The following is a 17,770-nucleotide window of genomic DNA, read 5'->3' on the forward strand; positions in this document are numbered from 1 at the left end:
AATATTACCATTCACTTTTTAATATTATGTCTTAATGTCTCGTGTTTTTTCTTTTCATTTCTTGTCTACGTTCCTCCTACTCCTCCACCTCCAACAACAACAACATCAACACTCCAGAGAACATCAAAGTGATCATGAAGAAACTTCCTGAATATGAAAACTTGCTTGGAGCATCTTTCGATATCAAGAAATTATTCTCAGGTGAATTTTCTCTTTCTTTTGTTCTACCAAATGAATATTTATAGCTAAGTCTACGCATATGTCATTTCAATAGGTGTATACATGCAATTCTCACTGTTCGTTACACTAATAATAGTAGTAAATTACGCTATTGGAGAACATTATATATTTTTTTCTTTAGAACACCTTCTGGTTGATATTTCACGAAATTTTCCACAACAATTACTTCTATTGCTGTATCATCGCATCTCATCTTGATTCTTACGATGAATGCTATAATTATCAAAGATTTTTTTTTCCTAACATTCTTAAAATACCAAGACCCTTCCCTGAATCCTTGAAAATTTCGCAACTTCACATTATCTAAATCATAGGTTTATATAGCTATAATTGTCATTTTAGAAAAGAAAAAAAAAACAAAGTTCTAATCCCAAATTCTCCATTTCCAGACGACCGGATACTATCAGAATCCGGTAAAATCATCTGTGGTAAACCATTTCCGCGTGCTGACAATATTCAACTGGTTGAGCAAGTACTTAATTCCGAAGACTTCAGTGAGGAAGATCGTGATGAAATTGATGCTATGCCAAGTAAGCTCTTCTGATCAAACATCATAAATCAAATCTTCTAAATATTCACGTTCATGATCAAATGTTATTTTAAATGGTATATAAATGTATTGTAGTATACTAACCGGTTTTTAACTTTGATACTTCTCACTAATCTTTTGCAAAATCATGCTCAGTTGAAGTATTTTGGACTTTCGAGTTGACTGACGAGTAAGACTAAAAAGTTCAATCAGTTAATTAAGGGGGAGGAATTATGTACCGGCTTGAAATAAATTTACATAAACATTTTTATAAAACTTTAAGAACAGGATGATAAAGATTTTGAATTACCTACTCCATAAAACAGGAGCTAAAGCGTCCCGGATTTGTGTTCTTGAACTTACGTCAATTATTCCATAAATAATACGAATCAGTGACAATTTCATAGAAATTGGCCATTAAACATTCCAAAATAGACCCACCGGTCAAGTTGAGGAACCCAGTTAAGTAAGGGCACTTATTTTTTCCTAATTTGTTGCATATTAATTATTTAGAAGACGAATGTTGTTTAGTAGACCAAATTAATTTTTTTTATATTTAATCGGCTAATAAATAATTTGAACTGGTTCATAGTTTACTTGCAATCAGTAAGCCATACGGGCTTCAGGCATAATGCCGTCTTCAGACCTGAGGTTTAGCCCAGTTTTCGAAAGTCTCAAATTTCAAAACAGCAACCAATTTTTTTATGTAACCGAAGACCTTAATCGGGAAGGCTCTTCTATATATTCAATTCCCCAGAGATATTAACGGTCCTTCTGGATCCCGTTTCCACGATGAAGTATCAGACCACCTTGATTTTTCAGAATTAACTAGAACATTTGCCCATAACGTCCAATCCCATGTCATATTTTCCCAAAAAATCTTCATTAATAAGAAATTAGAGAAATTAAGCCATATGGCTAAGCCTTAGGTCTAAAGCCCGTATAACTTTAAAAAACTTAACTTAGGATTGAATTATTAAGGATAAATGATTAGGATTTTGAGACCACCGGGAACTAGGCTAAACCTCTAGTCTGAAAACCGCTTTATTGATGAGTTACCGATTCATAGTCGACTGGAACCGATTCAAGTTTGTGAGGGATTCTAAGACCTTTCGAACTAATCCAAATTTACTCAAATCGGTTGAGAAATACAATTCCTGGAGTCTTTTTAATCTGTCAGTTTAGAAACCCGTTTCAAAGATAATTCAAGGATAGAGTTTCACACTATTAAAATGACTTACCATTTCGCTTCAGAGTGAATGACATTTGATTGTCAAATTGACGAGCATAACCAGACGAAACTGGTTATAATTTGTTATGACTAGAAATCTACCCAAGTAGCACTATATGACCAGGGACATGACACGACACTAGATAATGAAGGCATAGTTCAAACATCTATACAAGGAGCATTTATCGCTATAAACGAGTTGAGATATCTGATATCTACGAAAATGATGGCGAAGACTTTACAAATTTTTTTTATATAACCGTATAAAAGAGGTCTATATTCAGGTGAATGGGGAATTTTTACATCTGAAATATACCAATATTATAGCTATCGACTGAAGAACTGTCATTTCCTTTATATTTTTTTCTAAAATTTGCTAAAATATTTTCTTGAATTAATAATTATTATTTATCTTCACCAATTCAGTTAGATTTCCAGAGCCTCGTGCACTTTTATTGTGAATAAAAGTATTATTTTTACAATAAAAAACTAAAATATCAAAGTAATTAAAGAATTGCTTACAAATGGCTTACAACTACTGATTATTCTAATCTGTAGTTCAATTTTAATCTGTAAAAAACCACCAAATTCATTCACAAAATCAACTTGTCCAAGATTTCATAAAACTTATTTTGAAAGCAACACGAAATTAAATCACTTTTATATCCTTTTCAAATGTAATATTTCACAAATATTTTTTATTCACCTTTTTAATGGATGTATGTCCTTCGATTGTCACTACGGGCTTGATAATATTTCACAAATTATGCCGAAAAATCAAACAAAACACTTTGATGTTTTCCTAGCAACTTCCATAAGAAACAGAGAAAATGACGACTACCGTGTCAAGGTTATGAATATCACGCATGCAATACATTTTTTAAATTCTTCTTGCAAGTCACCCTTTGATTATTTTATAACGATTTTTGCATTTTTAACTTCTGAAATAATCACAAAATTAGGTTTAATAATCTTCTTATCGAAAATTGAAATATTTTATTGATTTATTGTCAAGTTTTTAGGGACGTGTCTCACATTCCACACTGCTTTGTCCAACTTTCCAAACTGTCTCGCTTTAGGCAAATCATCCTACTTTTCATAAAATTAGAAGCATTGGACTAACTATTCAAATGTAATGGTATAATGGGTCAAACTCATCAAAAACATATTGAAAAAAATGAGTTGTTCGAAGCTTGAGTCATCCGAAGGTAGCGCGCTTTCCCCTACTACCGGACTTTGAATTTTATCTTGACGATCCACCTCTTTCAGTCATATATGAATGACTAACAAAGGCCTCGCGTACAGCTAAGTTAAAATACGTCAAAGTTACTATAAATTACTAAGTGTGAACTAGTTTTTGCTACTTGGGTAGCTATGAGCAAAACCACTTATCACGTGCTTTACACTGTTTCGCCTTAGTTCAAAACACTTTTCCTTATAATAAACAGAAAAGCAAAGCTAGAAATGGTCATATGACAAATTTATATCTTATAAATCAATGGATTTCTTATTTATAATATAGGGGAGACCGGGGAGGTTTGGGACAGGGGTAGTGTGGGACAAAGTGATTTTTTCAATTAATTTTTGAAATAAATGGGATTTAACCATTACTGTATCGTAGGCAATATTAAGATGCATCTTGACTAAAAGAATGGATATCCTTAGTTTTATTGTTTTAATTCTATGAACATTTTTTTTAAAAATTGATAAAAATTGTATATTTTGACGTCCCAGTTTTCCTCTTTGTATTTTATATCAGCGATATATAATCAAAACTTTTTTATCTCATTAGCTAGCAGTGTAATCTGGGAACATATTTTTATTAAAGTTTCAGAGATTATACGCTCTTGTTTTTTACATAAAGGTTTTAAATACCAAAACTACACGTGGGGATGTTTGGGACACCTGAAAGGGGATGAATGGGACGTTGATTTTCGACAAGATTGTAGGTGGCGTGCAATTGTTTATTGTCAAAATGAAGAGTAATGCCCAGTTTCTACTGAAAATCTCCCTTTGTGCAAAGTTTACCAATGGAGCAGATTTCTCTAACTACAGGGACAATTAAACCATCATTGTCTTGGGAAACAATAATTCCTTCTCAGAGGATATTCGATCTTTGTCCAATCTAGTTAAAAACTATTTTTTTCGAAAATTTCTCGAACAAGTTCTCTAGAAAAGGCAAGCCGAGAGCTAATTCAGAGAAATAATGAGAAAACACGTACAATGCAGTTGTCGTAAAATCAAACAGGAATCCATCAATGAGTTCGAAACTAAGAGTTGCAAGAAAATCTACTCGCCTAAGCAATTTGATAATCATGATTGCAATATTTAGAATAAAAAAAGAAAAGAAAGGTAGATGGAAAATAAGAAGAAAATACTGTAAATAATTGATTGACAATAAATGACTCTACTGTACAAATAAAATTGATATTAATTTCTAAGTGTAAATAAAAGATGAAACATTTTTATTTCTATCAGAAATATTTTTAATCTTGTATTTAAAATTAATTAACGTGTTCCAGTAATACAAATTATGCGAGAAAAAACGCGTCCCAAACATCCCCTTTTGCGTCCCATACTGCCCCACATCGGGGAGGTTTGGGACAAAGCGTCAAGTAAAATGTTTTATCTTCTCCAAGAAAACTCATTTGTTTTCCAAGTTCTATCGAGTACTTTTTATAAAGTCAATAAACATAAGTATCCTATAGACCGCATAAAATTGTAATACACTATCGTGATTTTTTTGGAATAGTGTCTCAAAGTCAAAACATGAAAGAGTGTCCCAAACCTCCCCGGTCTCCCCTACATTTATTTTCAAAATTAAACAATACAGAAAAAAATTTGAGAATTCTTACAAAAAGAGGAATAATAGTAAATGCTTTTTTGTTTCTAAAGTTCATTGCAAATAAAATGTCTCAGTTCATTAAAATATCTGTTTTTATCCCATTCAGACAAATTTAATTAAGAAAAAAAAAGCTATAATTTGGAAATTATTTTAAGTATAGTTAAACATTTTACCATTTGCAAACTTAAAATGTTAAGGCTTTGTGGAAAAGTGAAAAAAGCTTCAATGAGGCTATTAGCATCCTTTAACATTCTGCACTTTTTAGTCCATCATATCACCTTCCCCCTTAACTAGCTTCTATATTGCACTACCACTTCAAAAACAAAATCATTAATTATCTTTATTAATTGTATTTTTTTGTGTCTTATAGCACAATTCTGCAAGCAACTCTACCTAGACGTTACCAAGACGAATTATGGGAAGATTACTTGGAGTTTCCTGAAGCCAGTAATTCAAGGAAAAATTCTTTACGCACCCATTAGTAAGGGGAATGATGAGATAATCCAAAACGTAAGCCAAAGATGCAAATATTTAATAAATGACTATCATCTTTTTTTATATAAGAAAATTCCTCTTTCAGTCAAATACAACATTCGCAGACGCTGAACGATTGCGACAATTGGGAAAGGCTATCGAACGTATATTGGTTCAAGTGAAAACCAATGATGAAGTCAGAGATAAGTTTCTCAAATTACTCCAATTAACCCAATCACAATTTGTTCAGTCCATTTTGAACAGTGCCAATTTGGATCCTGCAGCCATTGAGGGCATTTTCAATGGGATTCTCTATGATGATCAAATTCTGGAAACAGTAACGTTGGTATCTAATGTTTCGGACTGCTTCTCTGCTGACAGATATGTTGGATTGAGGACTGAGAAAGAGCTTGAGGAAGAAGCATTAAGGCTGCATAAGAAGAAAATGTTTTGGGCAGCAATTCACTTCCAACACAGGGGAGAAAAACAATTTGGGTATAAGTTGAGGATGACTGTTGATGATACACCAAAGACTAGTGAACCGAAGAGTGGATTTTGGTTTCCTGGACCTGAGGGAAGCTTTGAGTTGGATCTTAAGTATCATAGGGGTTTCATTCAGATTCAGCAATTCATAGAAGCGGGTATTATTAAGGCACAGAAAACCTTACCACCTCCTCCTGTAAGTTCTGAGGACAGCGAAGATGATTACGATGATTTCGATTCAGGACTGAGTCTGGACGATGATGATGATCTTGTGGATGACTTTGAGCCTAAGCCAAAAGCAACAACTACTTCAAGAGCTGTAACAACAGAGTCCATGACAACGGTTGAAAGTAGCAGCCCTGTTGAAGTTACGGAGGATCCGCTAGAGCTAACGGAGACCCCGTTGAATCGATCGCGAAGGGACATGAGCGATATCATTGGAATGATGTTTAGCAGCGATGACGAAAAGGAGGCATACTATGGATACCAAATAGATACATCACAGTATTATACCAAGCAATTTCCCTACCCAAAGTATACTAAGGATGTCCTGAAGCGAGGCTTATACATGGCCCATGCTGTTCCAATGACCTTCTTCTTCGCCATGATCGTCAATATTGCATTCATCCTGCGTGATCGTGTATGGATGAAAGAGAGTGGCAATAGTTCGCTAATGCGATCTATGGGACTCTTAAGGACATCCGAAGATTTAACATGGTTCATGACATCATTTGCCGAACTTGCCTTTGTCTTCTTCGCTGCACTCGTCATCCTGTATAGTGGCGGAATTCTAAGTTCAAGTAGTAAGATCTTCATGTACTTCTACCTCATGACCTACGCAATATGTATCCTAGCTTTCTGCTACATGTGCTCAACGTTCTTCGCATCAGCCAGTATTGCTTGTGTTTCGTCCGTTATACTCTTCCTCTCCACCTTCCTACCGTACATCTTGGTCATCTTCTTTGATGCAAAACTCTCAGCTGGATCTCGTTTCGCTACAAATCTCTTCTTCTCAACCGCTTTCTGCAATGCCTGGCACTTTATCCTCCGTTATGAGATTCAATTCAAAGATCTCTCTTTTTACAACGCCTTCGACGGTACCACTGATGAAAATGAATTTAAATACGGATACCTCATGATTCTTCTGGACACTCTCATCTACGTAATTATCGGAGTCGTCTGCGAGAGACTGAGGGATAATGAAAATAACTTCTATGACGTACCCACCAAAAATCTAGATTCTCAAACGGGAGCGGTAATGACCAAAGTCTCCAAGTACTACGATACATCTAAACTGGCAGTTTCTAGTTTTTCAATGGCCTTCAAAAGGGACGAAATTACGTGTTTATTGGGGAGGAATGGTGCAGGGAAGAGTACAATAATCAAAATGCTAACTGGACAGGTGTTACCATCATCGGGAGAACTCTACATTCAAACCAGTAGAAACCTGAAGGGAAAGCATGTTGGTCTCTGTTCGCAGAACAACGTCCTCTTCCCTCAGCTTACCGCTAAGGAACATCTAAGTCTCTATGGAGCAATTAAAATAGGCAAAGACTACCATCAAGAAGTTCGTCGGATACTTGATGTTATGTCCTTGGGAAAATACGAACGCTACATGAGCAGTGAACTATCAGGAGGATACAAGAGGCGCCTATCAATTGGTATTGCTTTCCTAGGATCACCATCTCTCGTCATCCTCGATGAACCATGTTCAGCCGTTGATACGAAAGCCCGAAAGAATATTTGGGAACTCGTAGAGAAGCTCAAGAAGGGTCGTGCAATTGTACTTGCAACGCACTATTTGGACGAAGCTGAACACCTCGGAGACAATATTGTCCTGATGAGCAATGGCAAGGTCATGACCGAAACATCTCCCAGTGCTGTGAAAACGGAACTTACCAAATCTTTCATTTTGAAAGCAACCTTGCCAAAAATGGAAGAAGATCGTCGCTATCAAGCAATTGAAGATGTAAAAACACTAATAGAACACCAAAGTCCAAGTTGTTCTTATGATATTCAAGGCAATGAAATCAACATGATATTGCCCTATTATACCAATTCAGTCTTGAATAAGTAAGTTTATTTCTACAAAATAACTCAGCAAACATTTCGCTAATTGATCCTGTATCTTTTTCAGCTACGAACCATTGCTAAAGACATTGGAAAAAATGGAAGATGAGGGAAAAATTGCTCATTTTCAAGTGATTAGCAAAAATCTCGAGGATGTTTTCAATCAATACAACACAACAGCTAATGGGAATCATCACAATGGAATTCCCCGACCAAATATGGAGAAAAAAGTAAATCTTTCGAAAGATCATAAACCAAAAAGTGATGAGAATCGACAATTAAGTGTAATGGAACTGGTAAAAATTCTATTTTGGAAGAGAATTACTCACTTCAGAAGAAACTACCGGGTACTTGTTTCAATACTAATACTACCAGCAATATTTGAAATGATAGCTGTGGGTTTCATGAAGCTTAGACCACCAGATGAGTACGATGTTGCACTGAAATTCTCTCCAGAAGTTTATGAAAAGAGCACAGAATTCTACTCAGTGGAAAATGGAAATAACTTTACCACAGGGGCCTACAATAAAATTGTTGAACACTGTACAGGAAATGAATTTTGCGAAATCTTTGATAATTCCAAGGAAGCATTCAAGTGGATCCTCAGAACCAACGATGACTATATTGAACGGAGATACGGTGGTAATAGCTTTAATGGATCGAAAGCTGTCGTTTGGTACAACAACAAGGGATATCATTCAATGCCGATATATCTCAATCAACTCAACAACGCCCTTTTCAAGGAAGAACTCAATGACACGGACTATTCAATTGATGCAGTAAATCATCCTTTAAAATTAGGCCAGGACATCAGTACAACATCCGTGTAAGTACAACCATTATCTTACAACTTATTTGACGAAAGAACATATCGACGTATCAGCATATAAAACAAATAACTCGCGAATGGCGATTTTTTTTTAGATTTTTTTGATTTGAAATGCCTATAATTTTGGGAATAATCAAGGTATTAGGGTCGGAAGTGGTGTACAGGTGAAAATGAAGTGCTTGGAAGTCTTTGGAAGTGGGAGTGCCTAAATAAATATAGTTTTTTTTTGTCTAATTACGTATTTTTCAGACTACGATACTTTTAGTTAAGACTTTTAATTCGGGCGGCAAACTGAAAAGGTTTGTTGAAATTATTAAGTTCGATTATGACAATAAATGGGGCAAATATACTCAAATTTATTAGCTTAATTGTGTTGTAATATTTCCGAGGAAAATACTCAGTTAAATAATAATTTTCCTTAATTTTTAGAGGAATTTCAAATGGTTCGCAAATAATGATATAGCTATTGCAAGTTGACTTTGAATAAATTTGATATAATTTTTTTTCTAATTTATCGTAAATATGTATAGTCATTCGAGGAGAGATGGAACACCTTTTTTATATTCAATATTGCGGATGAGTTTTGAATGCGAGACAAAGACGAATCTCACTGGTTTATCATTTGAAGTCTCTAAATTTAAGATATCAATATTAGAAATGCCTAGATGAAAATAGTCACTTCGAAAAATAGGATTTAAAAAAAGTTGCATTTTGAGGCCAAAAAAAGTTCGGGTGAGATGGAACACCCCTAATTTTAGCAAAATATTTATAGCTTATTTTATTAATTTATAATAGGAGGGAAGTGACTTTAGACATGAACGCTATTTCATTGAATTTATTGGGGTTCATTTTATTTTTTCAGTGTAAATAATTTATTTTGTGGAATATGTGGCTCATATACTTCGATGGCAATTTCGCTGAGTGTATCAAGTCATTCTTACCAGAAATTTAGAGAAAACAATTTTTAAGATTGACTTGAAAAGATTTTGAAGAACATTGACCAAAATTCACACTGGAAGTGTTGCCAAAACTATTAAGTTCCATCTCTCCTCAACTCTCAAATACACGTATTCTTATGGCGAAATAAAAATTTTTGGCCATTTTTCAGACATCCAAAAATTCAATTTCAATTTTCTCGTACAATTTTAAAGGTAGAAAGCTGTAACTTGGGGGTTTTCATTAGAATGTTGAAGGTCACAAATAGACCAAATGAGGTGGAGATCGTTAATAGGGTGTAGGCAGGAGGCGAAGTGGTCCATCTCTCCCACTGTTCCATCTCTCCTCGAATGACTATATGTATAAGGATGATTGCATAAATTTGTGGGGCTTTTTCGCGATTGTCGTTAAGGGATATCCCATAGGTTACTTCCATAATTTTTTTTGTTTATCTTTTTGCATATACCGCAAAGGTTTTAGTGTCTTACATCTCTTCAATGACAAAAGTAATGTTCAAAAAAGTCGTTTTGAGCTTTTAAAGACTTTTACCAAATGAAGGACGAAAAGATGTGTTCGTAATATTGAAGGTTTTATGCATAGGGGAAAGCGCGCTACGTTTAGACAACTCAAGCTTCGGGTAACTTATTTATGGATTTCAGCCATAGCTCTTTTTGTAAATTTGAAGCATTGAACAAACTATTAAAATATTAATATTTTAATAGGGCAAATTCATTTGAAATACATTAAAAAATTAATTGTTCAAAGCATGAATCATCCTAAGGTAGTCTTTATGCTGTAAGGATTTTCCATCAAATTTAGAAATTAATGAGTCTATTTACACCGCCGCATTAGATAGGGATTGAACTGTTCCAAAATCGGATTTCGGATAATTAAGTCTTAATCTAAGACCGCAATCTAAACGATTTCATTGAGGTCATTTAGACTGTCGTATTAGATTTTGACTGAATTGTCCCAAAAACTGATTTTGGGACAATTCAATCTCAATCCAATGCGGCGGTGTAAATGGCTTCAATGACACAGGTTCATTCCGGCAGTATCTCTAGACGATTTCCCTTTTTTAATTTTTTTTTGTAATTAGCCATTTTAACCTAAATTTATTAATTAACAAAAAAATATATTATTTATTATCGCTTTTATATGCATATATTGACCACCGAAAACTTTAGAAACGAGCAAACAGACCATTTGCCCCTCAAATAACATAAGTTCGTAATATAACTGGTAACAGGATGTTGATTTCGCGTATTTGACCATTCTGAGCTGTTTTTTCAAATTTGTCAAGAAACTTTTGGCAATAATATGTAGGGGAGATTGGGGCAAAAAGTCACAAAATGGATATTTTTTTTTACAAGCTACTCGAGCGCTTCAAAAATTTCTAATTAGCGCAGTTTTATAGGAAATTTACCGCTCTACAATTTTGTGAAAGTAATTTTCCTCTATTTTGTAATGAAATACGTTTATCGAGCCTTTTTCTAAAAGGTAATTTTGTGCCCATTCTCAAAAATGCTGGGGCAAATAGTACCAGACATTGGGTATTATCATATTTTGATTCGGTTCATTACGGGCTTCCGTAAATTTGAAAAAATACCTAGAGGACATATTTTCATCGAAAATTTATTCATCTACATGTTTGTAAAACACTGTTTTCTCTATCTGAACGACAAAAACGCTTTTGAAGCTATTTTAGAAAAAAAACACAAAATACTGCAAATCGTTTGACCAATGCAAACAACAAGCGGCGAGACATGATAATGACGTTTCTTTTCGCCGTGAGACATCAGAAATTGCTTCGCTTTTTTGTTACTTATTGCTCTATATCTTTTGTTACTTTTTACCCCAAGTGGCCAGGATTTTTGGAAAAAAGAACCTTTGTGAAATTCTAAAATGGATAGCGGATTCGTATTGAAAAAATCCAAATTATTTAGAAAATATTCACCAGTGTATCAATTTTGGAAAAGGTAATAATTCTTATCTTCTGCAAGGAAAATATTTCAAAAATAGGGATAAAAATTTCGATATTTTTTATTTTCTAAATTCCTTGTTCGAATTCTAAGAAACTTACGACATTGACGAAGGTCGTAAGAGGCTATCTATAGAAAAAAATTTGAGCCGCTATCTTTTTTACCTTGGAAGATATTGAATTTTGAATTTTTCGATGTGTGACTTTTTGCCCCAGTCTCCCCTATAGATTAAAAGCAATTCGTTTGCATAAAGAAAAATTTAAAAAAATTCTTTTTCTATCATTGTGGGAATAAACTGACGTGAAATGCAATCAACAGTAGGGAGTTCCGAAAGTCGACGGGAAACTAACAATCACTCAGGGAAACACATCAACTATCTCCAGATCTTTCGACTCGGTCTACAAGCCTATATCAGTAGCTGGAGCAAAGCAAGAATAAGGAAAATATATCGAAATTGTACGTTAAGAAAAATTGTTAAAGGACAGTGTAAAAAAATTACAAGACTTGAGTGAGTTGTTGACAAATTTTATGTAATTTGAAAAACTTTTAATAAAATGCGGCTCTTTTTCTTTACTCCAGCCACTGATGAAGGCTTGGAGATCAAGCCGAAAGCTTTGGAGATAGTTGATGTGTTTCCCTGCGTGATTGGTAGTTTCCCTACGACTTTCGGAACCCCCTAGTGTTTATTTTTCTATAATTTTTTCACTTGATTTCTCGAACATAGCTTTGTCAAGAAACTTATGGCCGATACTGTATGTACCTAATCCCAGGACTGTGTATATAATCCGATAATTTCTTCCATTCTTTCTTATGAAAAATTTAACAGGGGTTGAATTTACCATCACAGCTTTGATAAATAATTTCTCTGAGTGTATATGATAAGGAATTTTTATCAAATGTCTGTACACAATTAACACTATAAACTACGCAATAGCGTCAATTAAAGTTTATGAAATTATTGGGAGTGTTTTTTTTCTAATTTCAGATTGCAACAAGTAGCAGATGCCGGAATTGCCTTGATCCTCTTGATAGCAATGAGCTTAGTCCTGGCCGGTGGATCGGTTTTCATAGTTAGTGAACGTGTTAGTGGAGAGAAGTTGCAGCAGAAACTCTGCGGTGTTACGAGAAAAATTTATTGGTCAGTAGCATTTGCCTGGGACACACTTATCTACGTGGGAGCGATAATTTTGGCTGTGATAATTTTTAAAATATTTGCCCTACCTATATTTGTGGACCGTGGTCAACTTTATGGATTTGCTGTACTTCTATTCTTCTTCGGATTTGCCCTGATACCGACAATTCACGTGGCTGAGAAGTTCTTCAGTGATGCAAGTTACGCCAATATGACCATTTTCTGCCTCAATATCATAATAGCTTTGGGAACTTTGGCTATTATTCTCTTGATTGACATTGTCGGAGAATCGGAGGAATCACTTAAAATTCGAAACTTCCTCAATCGTGCATTCCTCATACTCCCTACGCATGCACTCAGTGATGGATTGTTGGAATTGTGCAAGAACTTTATTACTGCCCTATTTTTCCAGAAATTCGGCATTGATTCGTATAAGGATCCAATTGGTTCGGATCTTCTGGCTCCGCACCTTTCTATGTTGGCGGTGATTGGTGTTATAGCCATGGCGACAAATTATGTTATCGAAAGTGGTCTATGGAGGACCATGTTGGCCAAGGTCTATCATGAGAAAAATTTTAATGGAGAACTTAAGATAGTATCAATTCAAAATACCATGCAGAAGGATACGAAATTCAATGCTAAGGACAAGAGTAATTGCGTTGTTGTGGAGAATTTATCAAAGACGTACCGTAGAGGAGTTCTTGCACTCAATAATGCGAGTTTTGTTATTAAAACTGGAGAATGTTTTGGCCTTTTGGGGGCCAATGGAGCTGGAAAATCTACAATTTTTGGCATTCTCTCGGGTCAACTGAAGCAAACATCGGGCACAGTTGAGTTCAAGGACTGCCAGGGAATTTCCTACTGCCCTCAAACCAATGCTGTTGACAATCTCTTAACGGTCAGAGAAGTGATAATATTCTACGGGAAATTACGCAAAATTAGTGACTTAAATAAACTTGTTCTGACCACCCTGGCCACCTATCACCTAGAACCATATGAAAATGTTCTTGTTAAGAATCTCAGTGGTGGAAACCGAAGAAAATTGAGCGTTGCGGTCACGTGTATGGGCAATACTAGTCTAGTGTGTAAGTAGTTAATTATGCATTTTATATGTTTTGAAACTAATAGAAAGTTATCACACTTGCTGACCTTAACCAACTGCATGAGTATGTTGACCTAAAGAAGACTCTTTAAACTAAAGTCTCAATTTTTTTTAACAGTGATGGATGAGCCAACAAGTGACATGGATCCCGTGACACGTTCTCTGGTCTATAAATCCATCGATAATCTAATCAGACAGAATCGGTCTGTACTTCTAACATCACACACAATATCAGAAATCGACAATATATGCCATCGTATTGCGATACTGAAGAATGGCCACATTATCTCAACGGGAACTCCCAGTGAGCTAAAGATGGCTAGCGGCAATAGCTACGCCGTCACAATCTTCTTTGATAAAGTTGAAAGCCTTACTATTGAAAGGGACCTCAAACGTGAATTTCCAAATGTAGAAAGTCTTGTGATTCATTGCCATACACTTCAATTTATTGTTCAAATTAAGTCATCAAACACAACAACAACAGAGGAATCACCATGGCTCTTGAGTGAACTATTCTCAAAGCTCCACAAGTTTTGTGATGATAGAAATATATCCTACACAGTATCACAATGTCTCTTAGATAGGGTAAGTGAAATTTCTCAATAGCCAAAAGCACTTTAAGCATAGCATCATGAGAAGGAATTAATCTAATTTAATCTTTTGTACAACCCAATTCACTTAACTTATGGAATATTTTTACCGTAAAGCCTGTTACAAATTGGATCATATTAAATTGTTTTGCCAAAGTAGCATTCCAATGGAAGATTTGCAAAAACGGTGCAAACATATTAACACAATACTCCATTACATAAGTACTAAAGCATTCGGCGTAGGGGAGACTGGGGCAAAAAGTAACAAAACGGATATTTTATATTTTTACAAGCTACTCGAGCGCTTCATAAATTTCTAATTAGCGCACTTTTATAGGAAATTTACTGCTCTACAACTTTGTGAAAGTAATTTTCCTCTATTTTGCAAGGAAATACATTTATCGAGCCGTTTTCTAAAAGGTAATTTTGTGACCATTTTAAAAAATGCTGAGGCAAATAGTATCAGGCATAAGATACTATCACATTTTGATTTGCTTTATTACGGGCTTTCGTAATAAAGCGGCGAGACATGGCAATGGCGTTTCTTTTTGCTCTAGAACAGAGGCGTGCAAGAACCGTTTGAAACCGAAAAACGTCAAATGAAACATGTACGTCAATGGTCAAAACGCTATCAGAACAAACTTTTTTTGACGTTTATTCGGTTTCAACGGTTCTTGCAAACCTCTGCTCTAGAACAACAGAATTTGCTTCAATTTTTGTTACTTTTTGCTCCATGCCTTTTGTTACTTTTTACCCCAAACGGTCGTTTTTAATAAATCTTAATGAATTTTTGTAAAATTCTAAAATATATAGCGGATTCGTATTTAAAGAATCCTAATCATTTAGGACATATTCACCAGTGCATCAATTTTGAAAAATATGTAGGTAATAGTTGATATCTTATGCAAGGAAAATATTTCAAAAATAGTGCTAAAAATTTCGATATTTTTTATTCCAAGCTACTATCTTATTTATCTTGGAAGATATTAAATTTTAAAATTTTCGATTTGTGACTTTTTGCCCCAGTTTTCCCTAGTATTTTATGTAGAAAGATTTTTTTAGATAGATAAATTTGTTTATCTACAATGCTTTTGAAGTGCATCATTTAGATGAGAATCTCTGTAGTTTTCAGCGTCCACCTTCGTCTTAGCGTTGATGACCAAGCTCCAAAGAAAATGACTTTTCGATATGGCGCTAGGGGCTCATGAAGCCTAATAAAAAATAACTTAAACAAATTTCGTCGTAGTTCTTCTATTATTTCGGTGAACATTATGAAATATGTATTTTTAGACATCCTTTAATGCACAATTTAGAAATATATATCACATTTATAAGTCAATTCTCTTTAGGAAAAAACTTGGCATTTGTATTCAGTGCCTCCATGCAAAAACGTATGGAAAAAAGAATGTCGAAAGGCCCCTGTATGGCGCGTTTTTCGATATGGCTTTGAGCTCTTCCGATTATATGGTCTATATCTCCTTCATCGTACCAAAACATCCAACTTTTTCCGGGTATTTTCTAGAAACAGGAATGTCTCTGGAGGGCAATTCCGGTAAAACGGTGATGGACCCATATTATTACGGTGCTGTTTTGATCAAAAAATCACGATCAAATAAGGATATGCGAAAGAACGTCTGGAGAAAACGTCCCTGCCACACGTTTCATGCCCAAAATATCCACACAAAAAATGCATGAAATGGGCCAATCGATATACTGATAACCTTAGAAACTTCTTTAATAGTTATTCGGTACTTTTGCATAATAATTTTCCTTATTATTTGAATGTTTTATTAAGTTTTTGACGTCCAGGGCCGAGCATCGTCATTAATCATGTTCTAGGCCTTTTGTGAATAGCCTATAATATCTTTAAATTATATTTTGCTCAAAATAGTCTCTTTAAATGCGAAATTTAACATTTCAAATGCGTTTGCACGTTTGATTTTCCTTTTTTTACACAAATTTTAATAACAAAATATCAACAAGAACTCTGAAACTGGTCTAACGTTTATATCTGTAAAAATCAAATTAAAAATACGAAATGGCTGAGAATAAAAATAAAAAAAGAAAATTTTATAACACTGTGCAACAATTTTAAACTTTTTTTTGTCCCTAGGTTCTCATGCTATTTTTTCTATTGATAGGGTCAAATGATTTACGAAAATATTTATCATTTTGATTCCTTTCCCGAAATTGTGAAGGTTTTCTTTAATCGGTTAAGTGCTCGATTTTTGTTTGAACCTCAATTTTGAGGTTAAAAAACAATCTGAGAGAAAAGTTGTACGGTACATGTACGAAACTGCACCTAATAAAATTCCTCTATCAAACCCACAAAAGAGATTGTTAGGGACAGTCCTAGTTTTCGAGATATTTTTGAATAAAGTTTGCTTTTGATTAAAGTTTTTGCTAAAAAGTTCAATTTTTCCATGTTTTCTGACATATATGAGACTACAACGCCCCTAGTGGGAGTTGTACGAACTCCATCTGTCAAAGGATTATCGGGCATGTAAAGCAGAACAAATGTTCTCATATTAAGAAATAAATCGCTTCAGCAGAATCGGAGATATAGGCACTAGATTTTGTCTAGATTCCAGGCGCAAAAACAAAAAAATCAAATCAAAATGATAAGTATGTTCGTAAATCATTTGACCCTAGCAATATAAAAAATATCATGAGAACCCAGGGACAAAATCACTGTTGCACAGTGTTATCAATGTCTCTCAATGCCTTATTGAGGCTCTTCTTGGTTTCTTTAAATTTTTTTACTGGTATCATTGTTCTGAAAGAGAGAAAATCGAAAAGTTAGGTTATTTGTAACAAAATACAAATTCATGAAATAATTCTGCAACTCTCGAGTAATTTTGAAAATGAATTAGGGGAAAGTGCCCATGATTTACACAGTCCCAAGCTTTATAATGACTAATTTTTCCCTATGTTTTTCAATAAATGTGTCCCATCGCACCTATATTTTAAAAAACTAGAGGAGAATGTCTTGTTTTCCCCTATACACCATATGTATTTACAGTAGAACCCCGCTATAGGCCATCGCTCTATATTCCACAATTTATCGACTTGATTTCAAATGAATGATTTTAAGTTAGGTTATGTTTTTTAGTAAGCGACATGCAATGTTGTCATAATTATTTTAATATTTTTGGCAGACTTTATTGAGTTGTTGTGATAATTGTGATCCACAATGAAGAGAGCGAGGACAATTACCACAATTGCAAAGAAAGTGGAAGCCGTCGAGCAATTTCAATACTAAAAGTCGTTGATAATTTAAAAAAAAAAATGACATGGTGCGACTATAGTGCGACCCAAGTGTCAAAT

General features: G+C 34.5%; 1 protein-coding gene across 1 annotated transcript in view; it reads left to right on the plus strand.

The window, feature by feature from the left end:
• LOC129806529 (glucosylceramide transporter ABCA12) overlaps positions 1-17,770 on the plus strand; it is a 39,053-nt gene that overhangs the window by 19,457 nt on the left and 1,826 nt on the right. The window contains exons 5-11 of the mRNA XM_055855173.1: positions 118-201; positions 630-770; positions 5,216-5,355; positions 5,426-7,875; positions 7,940-8,698; positions 12,605-13,836; positions 13,972-14,438. Coding sequence (XP_055711148.1) covers positions 118-201; positions 630-770; positions 5,216-5,355; positions 5,426-7,875; positions 7,940-8,698; positions 12,605-13,836; positions 13,972-14,438 — 5,273 coding nt within the window. The remainder of the gene's footprint in view (positions 1-117; positions 202-629; positions 771-5,215; positions 5,356-5,425; positions 7,876-7,939; positions 8,699-12,604; positions 13,837-13,971; positions 14,439-17,770) is intronic.

The sequence above is a fragment of the Phlebotomus papatasi genome, chromosome 3 (assembly GCF_024763615.1).
Source record: "Phlebotomus papatasi isolate M1 chromosome 3, Ppap_2.1, whole genome shotgun sequence".
NCBI classification, from domain to species: domain Eukaryota; kingdom Metazoa; phylum Arthropoda; class Insecta; order Diptera; family Psychodidae; genus Phlebotomus; species Phlebotomus papatasi.